This window comes from Chrysemys picta, chromosome 6, assembly GCF_011386835.1.
Source record: "Chrysemys picta bellii isolate R12L10 chromosome 6, ASM1138683v2, whole genome shotgun sequence".
NCBI classification, from domain to species: domain Eukaryota; kingdom Metazoa; phylum Chordata; order Testudines; family Emydidae; genus Chrysemys; species Chrysemys picta.
The window spans coordinates 59888075-59905144 of record NC_088796.1 but is presented as its reverse complement, the minus strand read 5'-3'; the positions used below and the strand labels follow the sequence as shown (position 1 = coordinate 59905144).

The following is a 17070-nucleotide window of genomic DNA, read 5'->3' as shown; positions in this document are numbered from 1 at the left end:
AGTTTTAGGAGAGGAAATGAAAAATTCTATGCCATATATAATTGAAACTACAGGGGAATTTAGATGGGGGAAATGTAATTACTCAAGTTGAAATCTAGCCAGCACATCAAGGATAATATCTCTAAAATGTTATACGTTTTTGAGGAAGAATTGAGTCTGAAAGATGTAATTATTATTCATTAGCATTATAGATTTTACCAGGGCCAGATTAATCTTTTCGGCTCCAATACCTGAACCGTTACCCCACCCCCTGCTCTGCCCATGCTCTGCCCCAAGGCCGCACCTCCGCTCAGCCTCTTCTCCCTGGGCCCCGCCTGTGCTCTGCCCTGAGGCCCCACCCCCACTCGGCCTCTTCCCCTGAGGCCCTGCCCATTGCTAACATGGTGGGGAAGGGGCGGAGAGGAGTGAGCAGGGGCGGGCCGGGATCAGAGAGGAGTGAGCTCCGGGTGGGATCTTGGGGAGAAGAGGCTGAATGAGGCAGAGCTTCTGGACAGAGCATGGGTGGAGCAGAGGGCAGGTCCACAGTCTGGATGCCAGGGCCCCTTCTGAGTGTGGGCCTGGCATCATGGCACCATTGGCACCATTGTAAACCTGGTACTGTATTTTACTAACACATTGAACCTGATTCTTATTTGCACTAAGAACACTTCACATTGCTCTGGCAGTGTAAAAGGGAGTAAAGTATATTGTCATGGGGGTAAGAGGGAAGGTTCTCTCATAGATTGGTAACTGGTTAAAAGATAGAAAACAAAAGGTAGGAATAAATGGTCAGTTTTCACAATGGAGAGAGGTAAATAGTGGTGTCCCCCACGGGTCTGTACTGGACCAATCCTATTCAACGTATTCATAAATGATCTGGAAAAAGGAGTAAACAGTGAGGTGGCAAAATTTGCAGATACAAAACTACTCAAGATAGTTAAGTCCAAAGCAGACTGCAAAGAGCTACAAAAAGATCTCACAAAACTGGGTGACTGGGCAACAAAATGGCAAATGAAATTCAATGTTGATAAATGCAAAGTAATGCACATTGGAAAACATAATCTAGGCAACTAGACACATAAAATGATGGGGTCTAAATTAGCTGTTACCACTCAAGAAAGAGATCTTTGAATCATTGTGGATAGTTCTATGAAAACAGCCACTCTGTGCATCGGCAGTCAAAAAAGCTAACAGAATGTTGGGAATCATTAAGAAATGGATATTAAATAATACAGAAAAAATCATATTGCATCTACATAAATCCATGGTCCACCCACTGCTTGAATACTGCATGCAGATGTGGTCGCCCCATCTCAAAAAAGATATATTGGAATTGGAAAAGGTTCAGAAAAGGGCAACAAAAATTATTAGGGGTATGGAAAGGCTGACATCTGAGGAGCGATTAATAAGACTGGGACTTTTCAGCATGACAAAGAGATGACTAAGGGGGATATGATAGAGGTCTATAAAATCATGACTGGTGTGGAGAAAGTAAATAAGGAAGTGTTATTTACTCCGTCTCATAACACAAAAACTAGAGGTCACCAAATGAAATTAATAGGCAACAGGTTTAAAACAAACAAAAGGAAATATTTTTTCATACAATGCACAGTCAACCTATGGAACTCCTTGCCAGAGCATGTTGTGAAGGCCAAGACTATAACAGGGTTCAAAAAAGAACTAGATAAGTTCATGGAGGATAGGTCCATCAATGCCTATTAACCAGGATGGGCAGAGATGGTGTCCCTAGCCTCTGTTTCCCAGAAGCTGGGAATGGGTGACAGGATATGGATCACTTGATGATTACCTGTTTTGTTCATTTCCTCTGGGACATCTGGCATTGGCCACTGTCAGAAGACAGGATACTGGGCTAGATGGACCTTTGGTCTGAACCAGTATGGCCGTTCTTATGTTCTTATACCCACTTTAAGGCCCCTTTACACACCTAGAGCAGTGAAAATGAGAATCAGGCCCATTATGTTTTACTTACCTGGCCACCCTTCCACGCAGGTCCCCAAATCCATGTAGGTATTTATGGTCCAAACTTTGAACAGCAAAAGTTGTTCCTGTTGCAACATTATCTCTTGTTCTTATTTCTTTCTCCAAAACCTATAAATTCATAGTCACATCCTATTAGCTTGTTTAGTTTACCACTTCATTATTCATTTATTAATATTTCAGAGCTTAGCAAAAACATCCTTTAAAGAAAGAGTTGTCAAAGTTTTCATTTCAATTTCTACAGCACAGCAGTACTCCTTTATAGTGTCTATCTAAATTACACAAATAAAAACTACATTGCAAGAACATTTAAGTTTGCAAAGTCAAGCAAACAAAAGTCAGGAAATCCCAAATGAAGGTTGCCTATGAAAACTTAATTTGCCCCCTTTGTGCATATGCATTATGATTCAATCTTTAATTATATGATCACATGCTATTTTTTTCCATAGGACCCAGACTGCATTCAAGTGTACAGCATGAACTGTTTTATCCTCATTGTTCAATGTGTGGGCACATACCTTAATTACTATATTCTATTCAAACCCTACTCTGAAGATAGAGTTATTAATTTTCTCATGTGCTTTTCAAAGGTGTTCATCATTATAACATCTGAGTGCTTCTCAAACATTAATTTATTTTAAAAACATCCTGTGAGGTAAGGGTGTGGTATTACTCCCATTTTACAGATGGATAACTAAGGCGCAGAAAGTTTAAGGTAAAAAAATCTACTTATTTTGGGTGCTCAAAATTTTGGAATCTAAGATATGGGATATGGATCTGAGGCTGAAGAGGATCCTAATGGGAGCAGGAAGGAATCCACTGATTGTCCTTCACGTGGAAACAAATGATACTGCTAGATTTTTGCTGGGGCACATCAAGGAAGACTACACCAGACCAAGAAAGACACTTAAAGAAATGGGAGCTCAGGTGATCTTCAGTGGAATTCTACCTGTCCCTAGAAGAGGACAATGAAGATGAGACAATATTACGATGGCTCAGGCAGTGGTGCTATAAGGAGGGTTTGGGGATGTTCAACCACTGGGAAGATTCACGGACAGAGGACTGTTCTCATGGGATAGACTCCACCTGAGCAGGGAGGAAAATAGACTTCTGGGATAGAGGCTGGCACAACTGACTGAACGAGCTTTAAACTAGGAATCTGGGAGATGCTTATGTAATCTCCATGCCTGATTCCAATACTCACTTTTATAGTCCAGTCACCCTTTCAAGTGGACTCTTCTGAGGATTACCCCTCAAAGCAAAGTTTATTCAAACCATAAAGAAGGTGGCGTGGAGTCTGGTGGTGAAGTTGGCTCCATGCTCTTTCTTCGCCGTGTGTATGCTGAAATGCAGATTTGCCTTGTCTCCTGTCATTTCCCCCTCCTGCTGCCTCAAGGACCCTGTATACTACTTATATGTAAACTGAAGTAAACACACATTCCTTTGTTTAAGACAGAACTCTTTAACAACTTTTGGCTAGTCAAGATTGTGTGGGTTTGAACAAGTGCTAGCAACATTATACGTGGGTATTAATAACTTTACATATAATTTTGCTACACACATTTCACCATGATATTATTGACCAGCAAGTTATCAGTTTTCAAATGATACCTCCCAAAGCATATTTTGTATTAAGACTATTACAATGGTGTGTACAGTGTGAATAGAGGGATGCTTTCGGTCACAGAAGTTACCAGTGGAGTTCCTCAGGGACTGGTGCTGGGACCAATCTTACTTAACATTTTCACTAATACCTAGGCACAAAAAGTAGGAGTGTGCTAATAAAATCTGCAGGTGACACAAAGTTGGGATATATTACCAATATGGAGAAGGACTGGAATATCATACAAGAAGATTTGAACAACCTTGAAAATTGGAGTAATAGAAATGGGGTGAAATTTAACAATGCAAAGTGAAAGATCATGCACTTAAGGACTAACAACAAGAATTTTTGCTGTAAGATGGAGATGTATCAGTTGAAGCGACAGAGAAGGAGAAAGACCTGGGTGTTTTGGTCAATCACAGGATGATTAAGAGCCGCCAATATAATGCGGCCATGAAAAAGACTAATGCAATCCTTGGATGCATCAGACGAGGTATTTCCAGTAAAGACAGGGAAGTGTTGTTATCATTATACAAGGCACTGGGTGAGACCTCATTTGGAATACTGTGTGCAATTCTGGTCTCCCTTGTTAAAGAAAGATTAATTCAAACTGGAACGGGTGCAGAGAAAAGCTACTTGGATCATCAGAGGAATGGGGAACCTCCCTTATGAAAGGAGACTTAAGGAGCTTGGCTTGTTAAGCCTAACAAAATGAAGTCTGAGAGAAGTTATTATTGCTCACTATAAATACATGAGAGAGATAAACACCATGGGAGGGAGAGGAATTATTTAAGTTAAGGGCAAATGTTGGCACAAGAAAAAAATGTATATAAAATGGCCATCAAGAAGTTTAGGCATGAAATTAGACAAAGGTTTCTAACCATCAGAGTTCCAAGGAAAGTAGTAGGGGGGGCAAAAAAAAATCCTAACTTGTTTTAGTACTGAGCTTGATACATTTTTTGGAGGGGATGGTATGAAGAGATTGTCTACAATGACATACAGCCCATGTGCAACTGCTATTAGCAAATATCTCCAATTGCTACAAGATGGGACACTAGATGGGGAGGGCTCTGAGTTACTACCAAGAATTCTTTCCCAGGTGTCGGGCTGGTTGGTCTCGCCCACATGCTTATGGTCTAATGGATTGCCATATTTGAGGTTGAGAAGGAATTTTCCCTAGGTCAGATTGGCAGAGACCCTGGGGTTTTTTAGCCTTCCTCTGAAGGATGGGGCATGGGTCTCTTGCTGGTTTGACCTAGAGTATATGGTAGATTGTCTGTAACTTTAAGTCTTTAAATGAAGATTTGAGGACTTCAATAACTCAGCCAGAAGTTATGGGCCTATTATAGGAATGGGTGGTTGAAGTTCTGTGGCCTGCGATATGCAGGAGGACAGACTAGATGATCATGATGGTCCCTTTGTGCCATACAGTCTATGAGTCATCTAGGACCTGACTTTTTTTCCAGAGACTTAGCATTACAGGATACAGCAGTTAATACGTCCAAAGCACAGCCCTGTGATTTTTTTTAACATGGGCAAAATATTGTATTTTTCATTAGCCTTGTTCTCAGAAGTGGCTATTCCATTTTGGCTGAAGATTTGTGTGTGTGTGTGTATATATATATAAAGCTGAGGCACACACCCAGCATGGGACATTTGAGCTTGAACAGATAAGGTTTGGCAAAGTTATAAGTAACTGAAAACAGGGTCATATAATGGGAACTGGCAGGCAACCTTAACATGAAGTTGTGTTACCAGCCCCACCTCTAATTCTGTCTGTCTGATATAACTAACAGAGTTGAGTAAACATTTTAGGATGAGTTCCAATTTGAGCAGGAGAGAGGACATATACATTGAAAACTTCCATACTGCACAAACACAGTAGCAGATTTTTCAAGCTATCTGTTGATTAGAGCTGAGTATAGCATTCTATGTAAAATCAGAGTAACTTGAGATTTGCCCATTGTCAAGTTCCTGGAGCTTCTTCGAACATGCAGTGCTTAATGCAACATTTTTGAATCAGTAAAATTATCATTGAAGCTGGGTACAGTTTTTATCTTTGTTACACAGAATTTAGCAAAAGTTTTGAAGGCAGCTTTTGTGATGCATTGTAGATATTGAGCTGACTTTGGCTGTATTGTGGAAGTGATATAGATGAAAGTCACATGGCCCTTGTTCTGAATCCCTGACTGTCTGAGCCCATCCCATGTATTTCTGAGAGTTAACAGAAATTTTTTTGACTTGTTTTAACACACTGTCAAACAGTCAGAAAAAATTATAGGCCTGATTTATCTTTGACCTGTGACCCTTTTTAATACCACTTAGATTGGTGCAAAGCGGTCATAGGGCAGCCATAAGGGCCCTAATGCCACCAGGGAATACCCCTAACATAAATGGCCCCTACATCAGCTCTGTAACATCTCTGCAGCAGAAGGAGGCATTCTAGCATTGGCTTGAGAGAGATGGCGCATGAGAGAACTGAGGGGGCTGGGAAATGTGGAGAGCAAAATGTAATGACAATCTTTTCATTCTGTCTGCACAGCTCCAGTGACAATGCACATGACATGCATCCGAAATAGTGAGCCCTATACATTTATTTTTGTTCTTTGGTAGAAAAATGTTATTCTCAAAAGGTCAAGTGTATTAGCACAGCTCAAATGATTCATTTGTAGTATGCCTAACAAGGCAAATGTGGTGCGATAAATCCACAAATATGAAATGTTGAATGAAAGACACCTGCTCTTTGGTTGACAAAAGCAGTATCTGTCTTTCATTTATTAAGATGGAAAGCACCAATATCCTATTTATTGAGAGAAATCACTACTCCAGTTCTTCATCTAATTTCCTGGACTCCAAACAGTATTAAGTTCCCACAACTTGCCAACCTTGGGGGAGTGAAATATATTCAAATAACTGCACCTGTGAAAGCTGTTCAATGCTGGTCAAAGTCAGTGTTCAATCATTTTTAAGTGTTTCTTTCACTAATGGTTTTGTTGTTTTCAATCTGACAAACACTGATTGCTTTTGTCCTGCTGTTTCTTATGCAACACCAGCCAGAAGTATTTGATGACTGTTTTGTGGTTACCTCTTTTGCTGAGCATTGTTAATGATGTCATCAAAATGTCAGGATGGTTCTGGGAACACAGTTTGTTAACTTAAATTCTTCCTATCAGTTGCCTTTGCCAAGATCTGAATTAATAGTGACTATTACATTCTGTGGTGGAGTTAAAAAAATGAATTCCAGGCTAGAGAATACCCCAAGATTCTAACAATTTTAAAGTACTCAGATTTTGGGGATGGAGGGTAAATTACTTGATTTGTATACCTTTAAAAATAAAGGCTATGCTTTATGATTTTTAGCATATATATGCTCACCCTGGCTCCATATTTATTATTATTATTAATAATTAATAATTATTAATAATGTTTGTATTGTGGGAGCACCTAGCAGCCCCCATTATGGGCCAGGTCCCCCTTTTGCTAGGCACTTTGTAAACAGAAAAATAAATTGTAAGCTCTTTGGGGCAGGGATTGTCTCAGTACAATTTCTGTGGTGCACCAGGGGAAATGAAGGTGGGTCAGTGAGGATATAGGAATTATGGGATGGAAGATGAGTGACTTGGTTGTAGATGCCTGCATGGGAGGGATGAGTGCTATCCAGGGGGCCTAGGTTGTGAGGGAACTCTGCACCAAGGCTTGAAGGGCCCTATCGAAGGCCTCTGTTGCTTTATTGCTCCATGGAGCTGAGGCAGCAATGCCAGGGAACCCTTCAAATTCTAGTGCCCTGGTGCAGAGATACTGGCTTCCTCCAGCACAGCTGCCTGGGGTGCAGGACTGCTGAGGCAGTGGCACTGAAGGAACCAAGTACCCTTGAATTAAGTGCTTCAAGGGCTCCCCATGGCACTGTTGTCTTGGTGTGCTGGGAAGCTGGGCAGCTAAGGCTGCAGCAAATCTGGAGACCAAATTCAAGCGCTGAAGTGTGGAACAGAGGAATTTTAAGTGACAATTTCAGTACAATTAATCTTGGAGTTGCTATCAATCGTCCAATTTCTGGTGAGTGCCACTGAGAACTTTATTGTTAGCATTTCTTGAGGGTTCAATAGTTTAAATTCTCATCTTCTCATTTAATTACCACAGTGTTAAGCTCTATTAACTGTTTTATTTTTACTTTCACAAGCCTTTGCATTTCCTGGTTTCACATGGAAATGCAAGCACTCCTATAGGGCAAGAGAGGGTGTTCCCTGGTCCAGTTGAAATAATGACAGATTAGAAATCTGATGAAAAACTTGATCCTGGAAGATATTCGGCCCTAAAGGGGTTGGATACAAATCTTTAGAAATTCACCCCATCACAAAGCCCTAAACAACTATGGGTTTCTCTGTTCATCAGGCCAACCGGTATTTTATGTCTCCATGTGTTTTTAACAAGTCCAAGCATGTTCCAACTTCTAATGAGCAGAATCTTTGAGCCAAATTATCTCCCTTTTCCAGGCCATTTGTGCCACTCTGGACAAAATGAGGTCTGAATCTGTCTGTATATGGCCAGTTGTAAATGCCCCTTGCATAGGGGAATCAGGGAACTGTAATTAGCTCCCTGATGTCCCTGCTGATGCAGATCTTAGCCACTGGAGAAAATCTAACCTTTTGAGAAGGCCAAGAAGTCTCTGAGAACTGTCCCATGCTCAATAACTGGGGCAGAAGTGGGTAGCTGGCCTCTCAGGGAGAGCAAAGGTATACTAATATTAGCTGCTTATACAATATTAAGTATCTTTCTATAGTTGAAAAATATATTGGTCCTGACTGAATTATAGGAAACTAGAGATGCAACAAATCCCACCAGCTCCAAGAACAAATGCAGACCTACCTCTATATCATGGCTGAGCTTCTTAACTATGCTTGTAATAATCTGTATGTGGTTTTCTAGCAGTTGTCGTGCTGTTGTCTCCCCCTGTTGATGGCCCTTACTTCCTTGAAGATAAGAAACAATGTCATCTTTGATTCGAAAGGCCTGATCTAGGAGAACAGCTGTGGTCCTCTCCTGACTGGACAACCGTTTTTCTAGACGATTCACTCTGTTTCCAGGAATCATGGGAATTGCAGGAAGGAAAGCTTGGTCCCTGTCCAGAAAAACACAGTACAGGTTAATGTCTGAATGAGGCTAAAGACTGGCCAGTGTACATTAGGTTTGAAATATGCTGCACGTTACACTTTCATATAACAATAGTTACAGTAAGGTCAAAATTTGACATCAAGAGTACTGGAATAATACCAGTTTCTCTTTTTCTTGCCCTGGTTCTGTATTATACAAGTAGGGTGACCAGATGTCCCAATTTTATAGGGACAGTCCCGATATTCAGGGCTTTTTCTTATATAGGTGCCTATTACCCCCTACCCCCGTCCCGATTTTTCACACTTGCTATCTGGTCACCCTATATACAAGCTCCATGATAATAATCATTCATGAAAATCCGCCTAGATGATGGAGTAATGAGACTAGCTGATAAAACTTATAAACAAGCAGATTAATCTATCAGTAGGGCCCTACCAAATTCACGGCCATGAAAAACACGTCACGGACTCTGAAATCTGGCCTCCCCCTGTGAAATCTAATCTTTTGTGTGCTTTTACCCTATACTATACAGATTTCACAGGGGAGATTAGCGTTTCTCAAACTGGGGGTTCTGACCCTAAAGGGAGTTGCAGGGGGGTCGCAAGGTTATCTTAAGGGAGTCACGGTATTGCCATCCTTACTTCTGCACTGCCTTCAGAGCTGGGCAGCCAGAGAGCGGCGGCTGTTGGCCAGGTGCCCAGCTCTGAAGGCAGCGCTCCACCAGCAGCAGCACAGAAGTAAGGATGGCAATACTATACCATGCCACCCTTACTTCTGTGCTGCTGCCTTCAGTGTTGGGCGGCAGGAGAGTGGTGGCTGCTGACTGAGGGCCCAGCTCTGCAGGCAGCAGCGCAGAAGTAAAGGTGGCAGTACCATACCATGCCATCCTTACTTCTGCACCGCTGCCAGCAGTAGCACAGAGGTAAGGGTAGCAGTACCGCAAACCACCACCCACCCACAATAACTTTGCGATCCCCCCCACAACTACTTTTTGGGTCAGGATCCCTGCAATTACAACACAGTGAAATTTCAGATTTAAATAGCTGAAATCATTAAATTTACGATTGTTAAAATCCTATGACCGTGAAATTGACCAAAATGGACCATGAATTTGGTAGGACCCTATCTATTAGCAGCACTCTGTAGATTGACTGAACATAAATACCTACAGTCATAGAGCAACAAGAATGTAATGGCGGGGGCGGGGGGAAGCTGATAATGATATAGACCTGTTCTGCAGGAGAAAATATCACCGTTATCACCTTATTAATTGTGGGAATAACATAACTATATTGCGCAAAGTGACATGCTACTCCCTTTGTATAGATTTATTTGAGGTCTCTGGAGCCTAGACCAGGGATCTCAAACTCAAATCACCACGAGGGCCACATGAGGACTAGAACATTGGCCAGAGGTCCGCATCACTGAAACCTTTTCATACAATGATACAAAAGTATAGTAAAAAATGAAGAGCAATATAGTATGCTATTAAAAGTCAATATATTAACTTTTTAGAAACTGTAATGTGACAAGTCAATGCTAATTTTGACAGTTATTTCATTTTTGGCCACTTAGCTGGCAGCGTTAATTTGTTAATTGTATGAGTTAAAAAAAATTTCTGTCAGTCTGTGATGGGGTGCCCATCCCACACAAGCCCTGAGTGGGTAAATGTGGGCCAGAAAGGGCCAATTAACCTTATATGTTGCACCTGGAGGGAAGCCAGGGATTGATAAGAACTAATGGAAGATGAAGCCCAGCACAGGGAAGATCTGGGCTAGGATGATAAAGCCAGGAAGTGACAGCAGGAAGGAGGCTGCAGGGTGGAGGTCTGCAACCACTCCCTAGAGTGAAAGGGAGTTGGCTAGAGACAAGGAGGAGGTTAGGAGGAGAGTAAACCCGGTGGTTCTGTCCTGGATTAGGGATTCTTACAAGAGGCTTAAAAGAGTGGAGTACCCACAAGGAGGTGCTCCTGCGGTGAGTGGACCCCTTTACACAGGTCTGCAAATGTACCTTGTAATTTCAGTCCAGCAGTGTTCTTTCTCACTTATGTTTCTTCACCAGTACTATATTCAGCAACTGGAATTTAGGGTCTTGTCTAACTCCCATTGAAATCAATGGAAAGAATGGCATTGACTTCAGTGGGGGTTGGATTAGACTCATAGTCAAAAGTTCTGTTGATGATGCATAAACCAGAATAGCATACAGCTCATGCTCCCCCTCCCTGCCCCTATTCTAACCCCTTCCCCAAATCCCCGCCCTGTCCCCACCTCTTCTCCGCCTCCTCCCCTGAGCATGCCACATCCCTGTTCCTCCCCCCTCCGTCCTGGAAAGTTCTAAACACCGCCAAACAGCTGTTTGGCAGCGGGAAGCGCTGGTAGGTAGGCAGAGGAATGGGGACATGTCACACTGGGGAGGGAAGTGGGAGGGAGTCAGCGGCTATGGCGGGCCGCAGGAAATAGCTCCGCGGGCTGTATGTGGCCCATGGGCTGCGTGTTTGAGACCCCTGGCCTAGACTGTCTTATTTTATCTGTTTGTACAGAATTGTGATGCTTTGGGGATTACCTAGACCAATAAGAGGTTCTGTCATTGCCAGTCCAGTAATCTTAGGGTCCTTTGTGTTGTGCAGCTCTGGTTTCATTCCTTGACACCAGGAGCCACCCGACAAGCACAAGGTCTCACCCATGCTCTTACCAGCTTAGTTACTCCTTGCAGGGTGACACCAACAGGTCCTGAGTCTCCCTAAATCTGTCCTTCTCAAGTTCTTAACTATCACACACCCTGACTGTTCCCCCTCTGGTTCATCACCCCCAGTGTGTGAAACCAGCCCCCACATCACCACTTCACTTTGGGGGGGACACTCCACACAGTTTTCACAACAGAGACCTGCCTGGGGTAAAAACAAATAAAAATTTATTTAATAGAAAAGCCAGAGATTCAGAGACGAAATAGGAAGGGAAAGCAAACATATACAGATTATAGACACAACCTCAGACTTTACGCTTCCATATGAGATTAAATCTCTTTTCTAATACAAGTTACCCATTGCCTTTGAACAGTTTCCCAGCATACGCTTTAACCATAGGGAGGATCCAGCATTTCATGTACAGTGTCTGCCAAGTGACTGTCCCTCAGTTTCTGGATGTCAAACCACAGACACAAGTCTGTTTTTTAAAGGCTTTTTTCCCTTTTGTTTTTCCCCCCTCTTAGAAATGGGATGTCTGTGTCTTTCCATAACTTTAGTGGCCTATGGCTGTCCTTTCTTGGGCTGGACAGTGGATGCGTACTTAAAGTGGTTTCATGTAAACAACTGGCTTGGGAGGTGTCGCTACCTGTCTGATCGCTCACTGTCCTGCTGTGAGGTGCAGTCAAAGCTTTATGAGCACAGTTCTCTATATACACAAATACAAATCCTCTGATTATTACAGAACATTACAAGCTTTCATAAAAGACCTTACTCAACATGTTTTTATAGCACAATAACATTCTATATAATCAGTCGATTCAACTGCTTATTCTTTGGGGTTCAAATCCCTTGTTCTACTTCGAGGTGTCTGGACCCTGATTGTCACAAGCTTGTAGCACACCAGGCTCAGATTAACTGAAGCCTCTAAAATGCTACTGTAATACAAATAATGAATAACAGTAATAATTTGTACATCCCAACCAGCCATTCAATGCAAACCATCAGAATGCCGTCACTAGACAAAGCCTTTTGCAGGTGCAGGTGTGTGAAAACGGAGGAGTTAGTCCCATGAATGCCCATAGACACATAAATCACAGTCTAGCAAAATAACACATATGTGGACCTTGGACAAACATAGTACATCTTCTCCGGATGCCCAGTCTGACTTCCACTGAAGGCAATGGCAAAACTTCTATTTGGTTAGAAGATAAGGCTTTCCATGAAAAGTGAGAAGACTGTGATATAGAGGATGGTATGGACTGTGTATGGGGCTCAAAGGATGTATTATGCCTGGTACAATGGGGTCATGGTCCATCACTTGGGCTCCTAGGTGCTACCACAATACAAATAATAGTAATATTTAATAAAGTTTTATAATAATACCTTTATTCAATGCAAATGAAGACCAAAAGGAACATCTCTACTGAGTATCAGAGGGGTAGCCATGTTAGTCTGAATCTGTAAAAAACAACAGAGGGTCCTGTGGCACCTTTAAGACTAACAGAAGTATTGGGAGCATAAGCTTTCGTGGGTAAGAACCTCACTTCTTCAGATGCAAGAAGTGAGGTTCTTACCCACGAAAGCTTATGCTCCCAATACTTCTGTTATCTCTACTGAGCAGGTTACAAAATACAAGGCATGGCACAATTTCATATTTTTCTTGTAAATGTGTGTGATGGATCAGAGAAACTTCACACCAGAAGAAAAGGGGTTAAAGAGAGCCTATGGGCCCAAATAGCCCCATCCTGCTACACCTGCAGCCAATGCCAGGCCTGGAGGGCGAAGAAAAGGAGAGAAGCTGGCTCAGTTCAGGGCTGACTGGCGAAGAGGCAGGAGATAGTCCTGCCTCTCTACTGGAGGGGTGCCATCATTACACACCTGACAGACAGGACAGCTGCTGGGGGAGAAGCACTCCTGACTAGGAGAGACTGTTGAGGAGACTGGGGAGCACCCAGCAGTGAGTGAACATTACTATTTTGACTTTGAGGACATTGTGGGGCTTACATCCACACTGACCAGAGGACCTGAGACTGTGGCAGGATGCAGCAAAAGCTCCACGAGGGGATGCTACTCAAGTTGAGCCACTACAGACTGGATGATAGGGGCTATGCCCCAAAGTGAAGGGACATAGGTAGGAAATAGCCCAGGGCAGTGGACTTGAATTCTCTATTCAGAGGATCCTGCTGGCATTGCTTCCCATGGGGCCATGGGCTAGGACAAGGTAGAGAGGGAAGGCCGGGGTCTCCCTACTGCACCCCCTTAAGGGCCGAGGCCCAGATTCAAGTGGAGGCCAGAAGATTCCCAGCCTAAGATCAGGAATTAGGCACCCCTGCTGCCTGGTCAGAGAAACCAGGGGCCGGAAGTCAGGTATGCTAACTGCTAGGCAGCCAGCCCTTCAAACACTGTATCATAATGTTCTTATTTTTAAAAAATGCCAGTCTGACAGCCCTGATGACTGGAGTTTGCTGTTTATCTGCAGAACAAGTACAGCCTGGGCAGTAGCTGTGCAAGCTGTCTCTCTCTGTCCTGTCATTATGCCTCACCTCTCACCTGGAGTGACCATCTCTTCCTTTGCGAGGGTAGTTCAGCCCTTGCACCCTCTGTAGGGTGATAATTGATGTCAATTGTGATGGTGAGTGTTTGGTTAATGCTGACACTTTTCCATTGGAAACTGGACTGAAATCCCGAATTCTTTTCACATAAGACCCCCTAACAGCCTTCAAATGGAAAAAAAATTCTAGTAATTACTGAGGTTGACTGGGTTTGAACTGGGAACCTAGACGCAAAACCCCTTATGTCCCATTACCAGTCCCGTGAGTAATTCAATACCTCATCTTAACTTTACTCACACAGTTGCATAGAGCCAAACAGAACATCAATGAAACAATGTAGTTTTACAGCAGAACCGTTCCATAATGCATAGTGTGGTCAGAAATGGTAGCTGTTCTGGACTTGCACAATTTGTACTTGTTCTGGTTAATGTCTCTTTTGTTAGCTAAAGAAAATCAATCCAAATAAAACTTGGCCTTGGATCAAGGCTTCATGTACCTTACTCTGGACAGATTCTGATATTAGGTCTGCTTCTCTAGTGACCTCTACATTATGAGAAGTTTATTCATTTTAAAGGCCTGGCTTGTTTACAATTCTCATTTACTGTCATAGTGAAAAATGGGGACCATATTGCATAATGGTCGTGATGTCATTGTTCCCTCAAGGTTTTTATACTGGGTCCATTATCATGGTATCTGAGCACCTATGTGGGTCCACTACTAATCTCCACACATGCAACTGCTTTAGAGTCACCTGTGAGGAAGATTCCACTCCCTGGCCTGTGAAGAGCTCCCACACAAAGAATTAGTACTTGGGCTTTGCACAGGGATAGAAGATTTTTTTGTGTGTATAAACTATACCTCTGTCTATTCACACACACACACACAACTATCTTAATGCTACTGCAGATGGTGTCCCGATCCCCACAGAACACAGCTCTATGGTGTACAATGATTGCAGTCTGGCCACCTTTCTCAGGCTCGCCACCTACCTACCTTAGATTACCCTGCACAGAACTGTGCTAATTCTACTGCCACTCAGGGCTCATCTGCTTGTGGATGTGGGAACACAGGACTATGGCCAGAATAATCATTTCACACACACACTGAAATGCAACCATCTGTGGGGTGGAATGAACCAGATATTTAGGAGCATGCAGCAAAACTATGCAGCTATCTAGAGCTGGAATGGAGGAAGAATATCATATCCATTTGAAAAGGACTCATAGATAGGCCCAATCTGGAATTTTTCCAGACACTCTTATTCTTGTAAAAGGTCCAATGGGATCTTTAATTATTGCAAGTGGGTCAGAACCTTGGATTTACATCTCATCCAAAAGACCACTTGTATCATGTATCTCTTAATTTAACCACAATGGCATAGGCACGGTACCTAGGGTGACCACATGTCCTGATTTTATAGGGACAGTCCTGATTTTGGGGTCTTTTTCTTATATAGGCTCCCATTACCCCCACCCCCGTCCTGATTTTTCACATTTGCTGTCTGGTCACCCTAATGGTACCCTATAACATGGTTTACGCTGAAAACTGTAATTTAATAGTAAAGAAAAATACCCAGATAGTAATCTGGAAAGAAATCAGATGCATTTTCCCTTATTGTGATCTTTGCTTTTAGATTGCTATAAATACATGTCCTGCTATAAAAATAACTTAAAGAAAGAAGAGGAGAAGAAAGTTCAACTGTCCTGCTCAATCAATATAGAAAATGCAAAGATGACAGTTTTCTGATTGATGTGTGCCTAAGGGTAATCCACAACAAATTTTACAACCATATGGACTATAAAGATATTCTGCAACTGGCTCCTGGGCTGTGTGTACCAAATTTGTACATTTAGCTGTGCAATTATGATTTAAAAATAAACACAATCATTGCCAGCCATGAAACAGCACTGGAAGTAAACATTTATTGTCAGTCACTGCTCTGTAAACTTTAAATATCAAACTGACCTCTCGAGATTGTGTATGCTGTGCTTTATCAATGGCTGCTGAACCTAAGTCACATAAGACTGATTGAGAATCCTGCAGTGTAGGTCAGACTTATTTAAAATCTTATTTAGTTTTATAAATACATTGCTTCCCACATATCATTGTTTCCCACATATCATCTTGTTTAACAAAGAAAATGGCTCCTGTTAATTTATGAAAATGAAACTCTAATAAAGCCTGTTGACATATTAGCTGTCTGACTAGAGAAAGATTTAGGGTTCAACTTACTAAATCTCAGAGAGTTTGCTAGTTAGACATTAATTATTTGATAATTTGAGCTTTATTATTTAATTTATCTACCTTTCTGATGACTTATCTAGTCATTTGCCAAGAGTCTGATGGATATTCCTCAATATGCCAAATTGAAAACCCAAGGCTCTTTTTCCGTTTCATATTTTTGTACACAGAGATTTCCATTTTGTCCCCATCCCAGTAGGAGTCAGATGATGGATTGGAAGCAATACATATTACAGATATCTTTTAACTAAGACTTGAACTATATGGGGAAATGTTTATTCTAGTCTCTGCTCTGCTGCTGGGTGGCCTAGGATAAGTCACTTCCCTACTCTGTGACTCAGTTTTCCTAACTGTAAAGTGGGGGATAATGTTCCTAACTTCCTTTGTAAAGCACTTTGGAGGGAATGCATGATGTAAGAGTTAGTTTTATTATTATTATTTATTTTATAATGGGGAGCTGTTGCACTATGGTATCTGAGGAATGTGAAAGATCTGTAGTAATTTTATGAATGCTATGTATATATCTCTGGACTTGGTGGTTGAGTTGCTGGCTAATAGGTAATGAAAAGTTAAATTAGTCTTGGTTAACCTGGGATTACTGGAACCAAAAGCTAATGACTAGAGACAGCCCTGACTACCAATACTCAAACATACAATTGAGGTGATAATTTGAAGTTTATCTCTCCTAATATGGAACTGGGACCTGACAGGTTCTGCAGGGGAAGGGAGGGTGGTAAAAAGGACCCCAGCTTGAATCCCAAGAGATTTTTGTGTGGGAACTGTAAAACAGAGTCTGGAAGCAGTTAAAAATGAGCCTCTGATGAGTCAGGGGAGACAGTCTGCAGAAAAGCAGTCTGGAACTTGATCCCCAGAAAAATGAAGGGAGGAACAAATGCTAAGTTTAG

At 42.1% G+C, this 17070-nt stretch overlaps 1 protein-coding gene across 4 annotated transcripts in view; it reads right to left on the bottom strand.

The window, feature by feature from the left end:
• The window catches only part of FAM81B (family with sequence similarity 81 member B), a 62587-nt gene that overhangs the window by 30749 nt on the left and 14768 nt on the right, over nucleotides 1-17070 (bottom strand). For 3 of the 4 annotated variants that reach the window (XM_024109607.3, XM_024109609.3, XM_005306925.4), the window contains 2 exons: nucleotides 8444-8696; nucleotides 1970-2088 (listed from right to left, as the gene is read on the bottom strand). In XM_024109607.3, coding sequence (XP_023965375.2) covers nucleotides 1970-2088; nucleotides 8444-8696 — 372 coding nt within the window. Of the gene's footprint in view, nucleotides 1-1969; nucleotides 2089-8443; nucleotides 8697-12755; nucleotides 12911-17070 lie in introns of those variants that run through there. The other variant, XM_065599217.1, reaches the window with a different exon arrangement.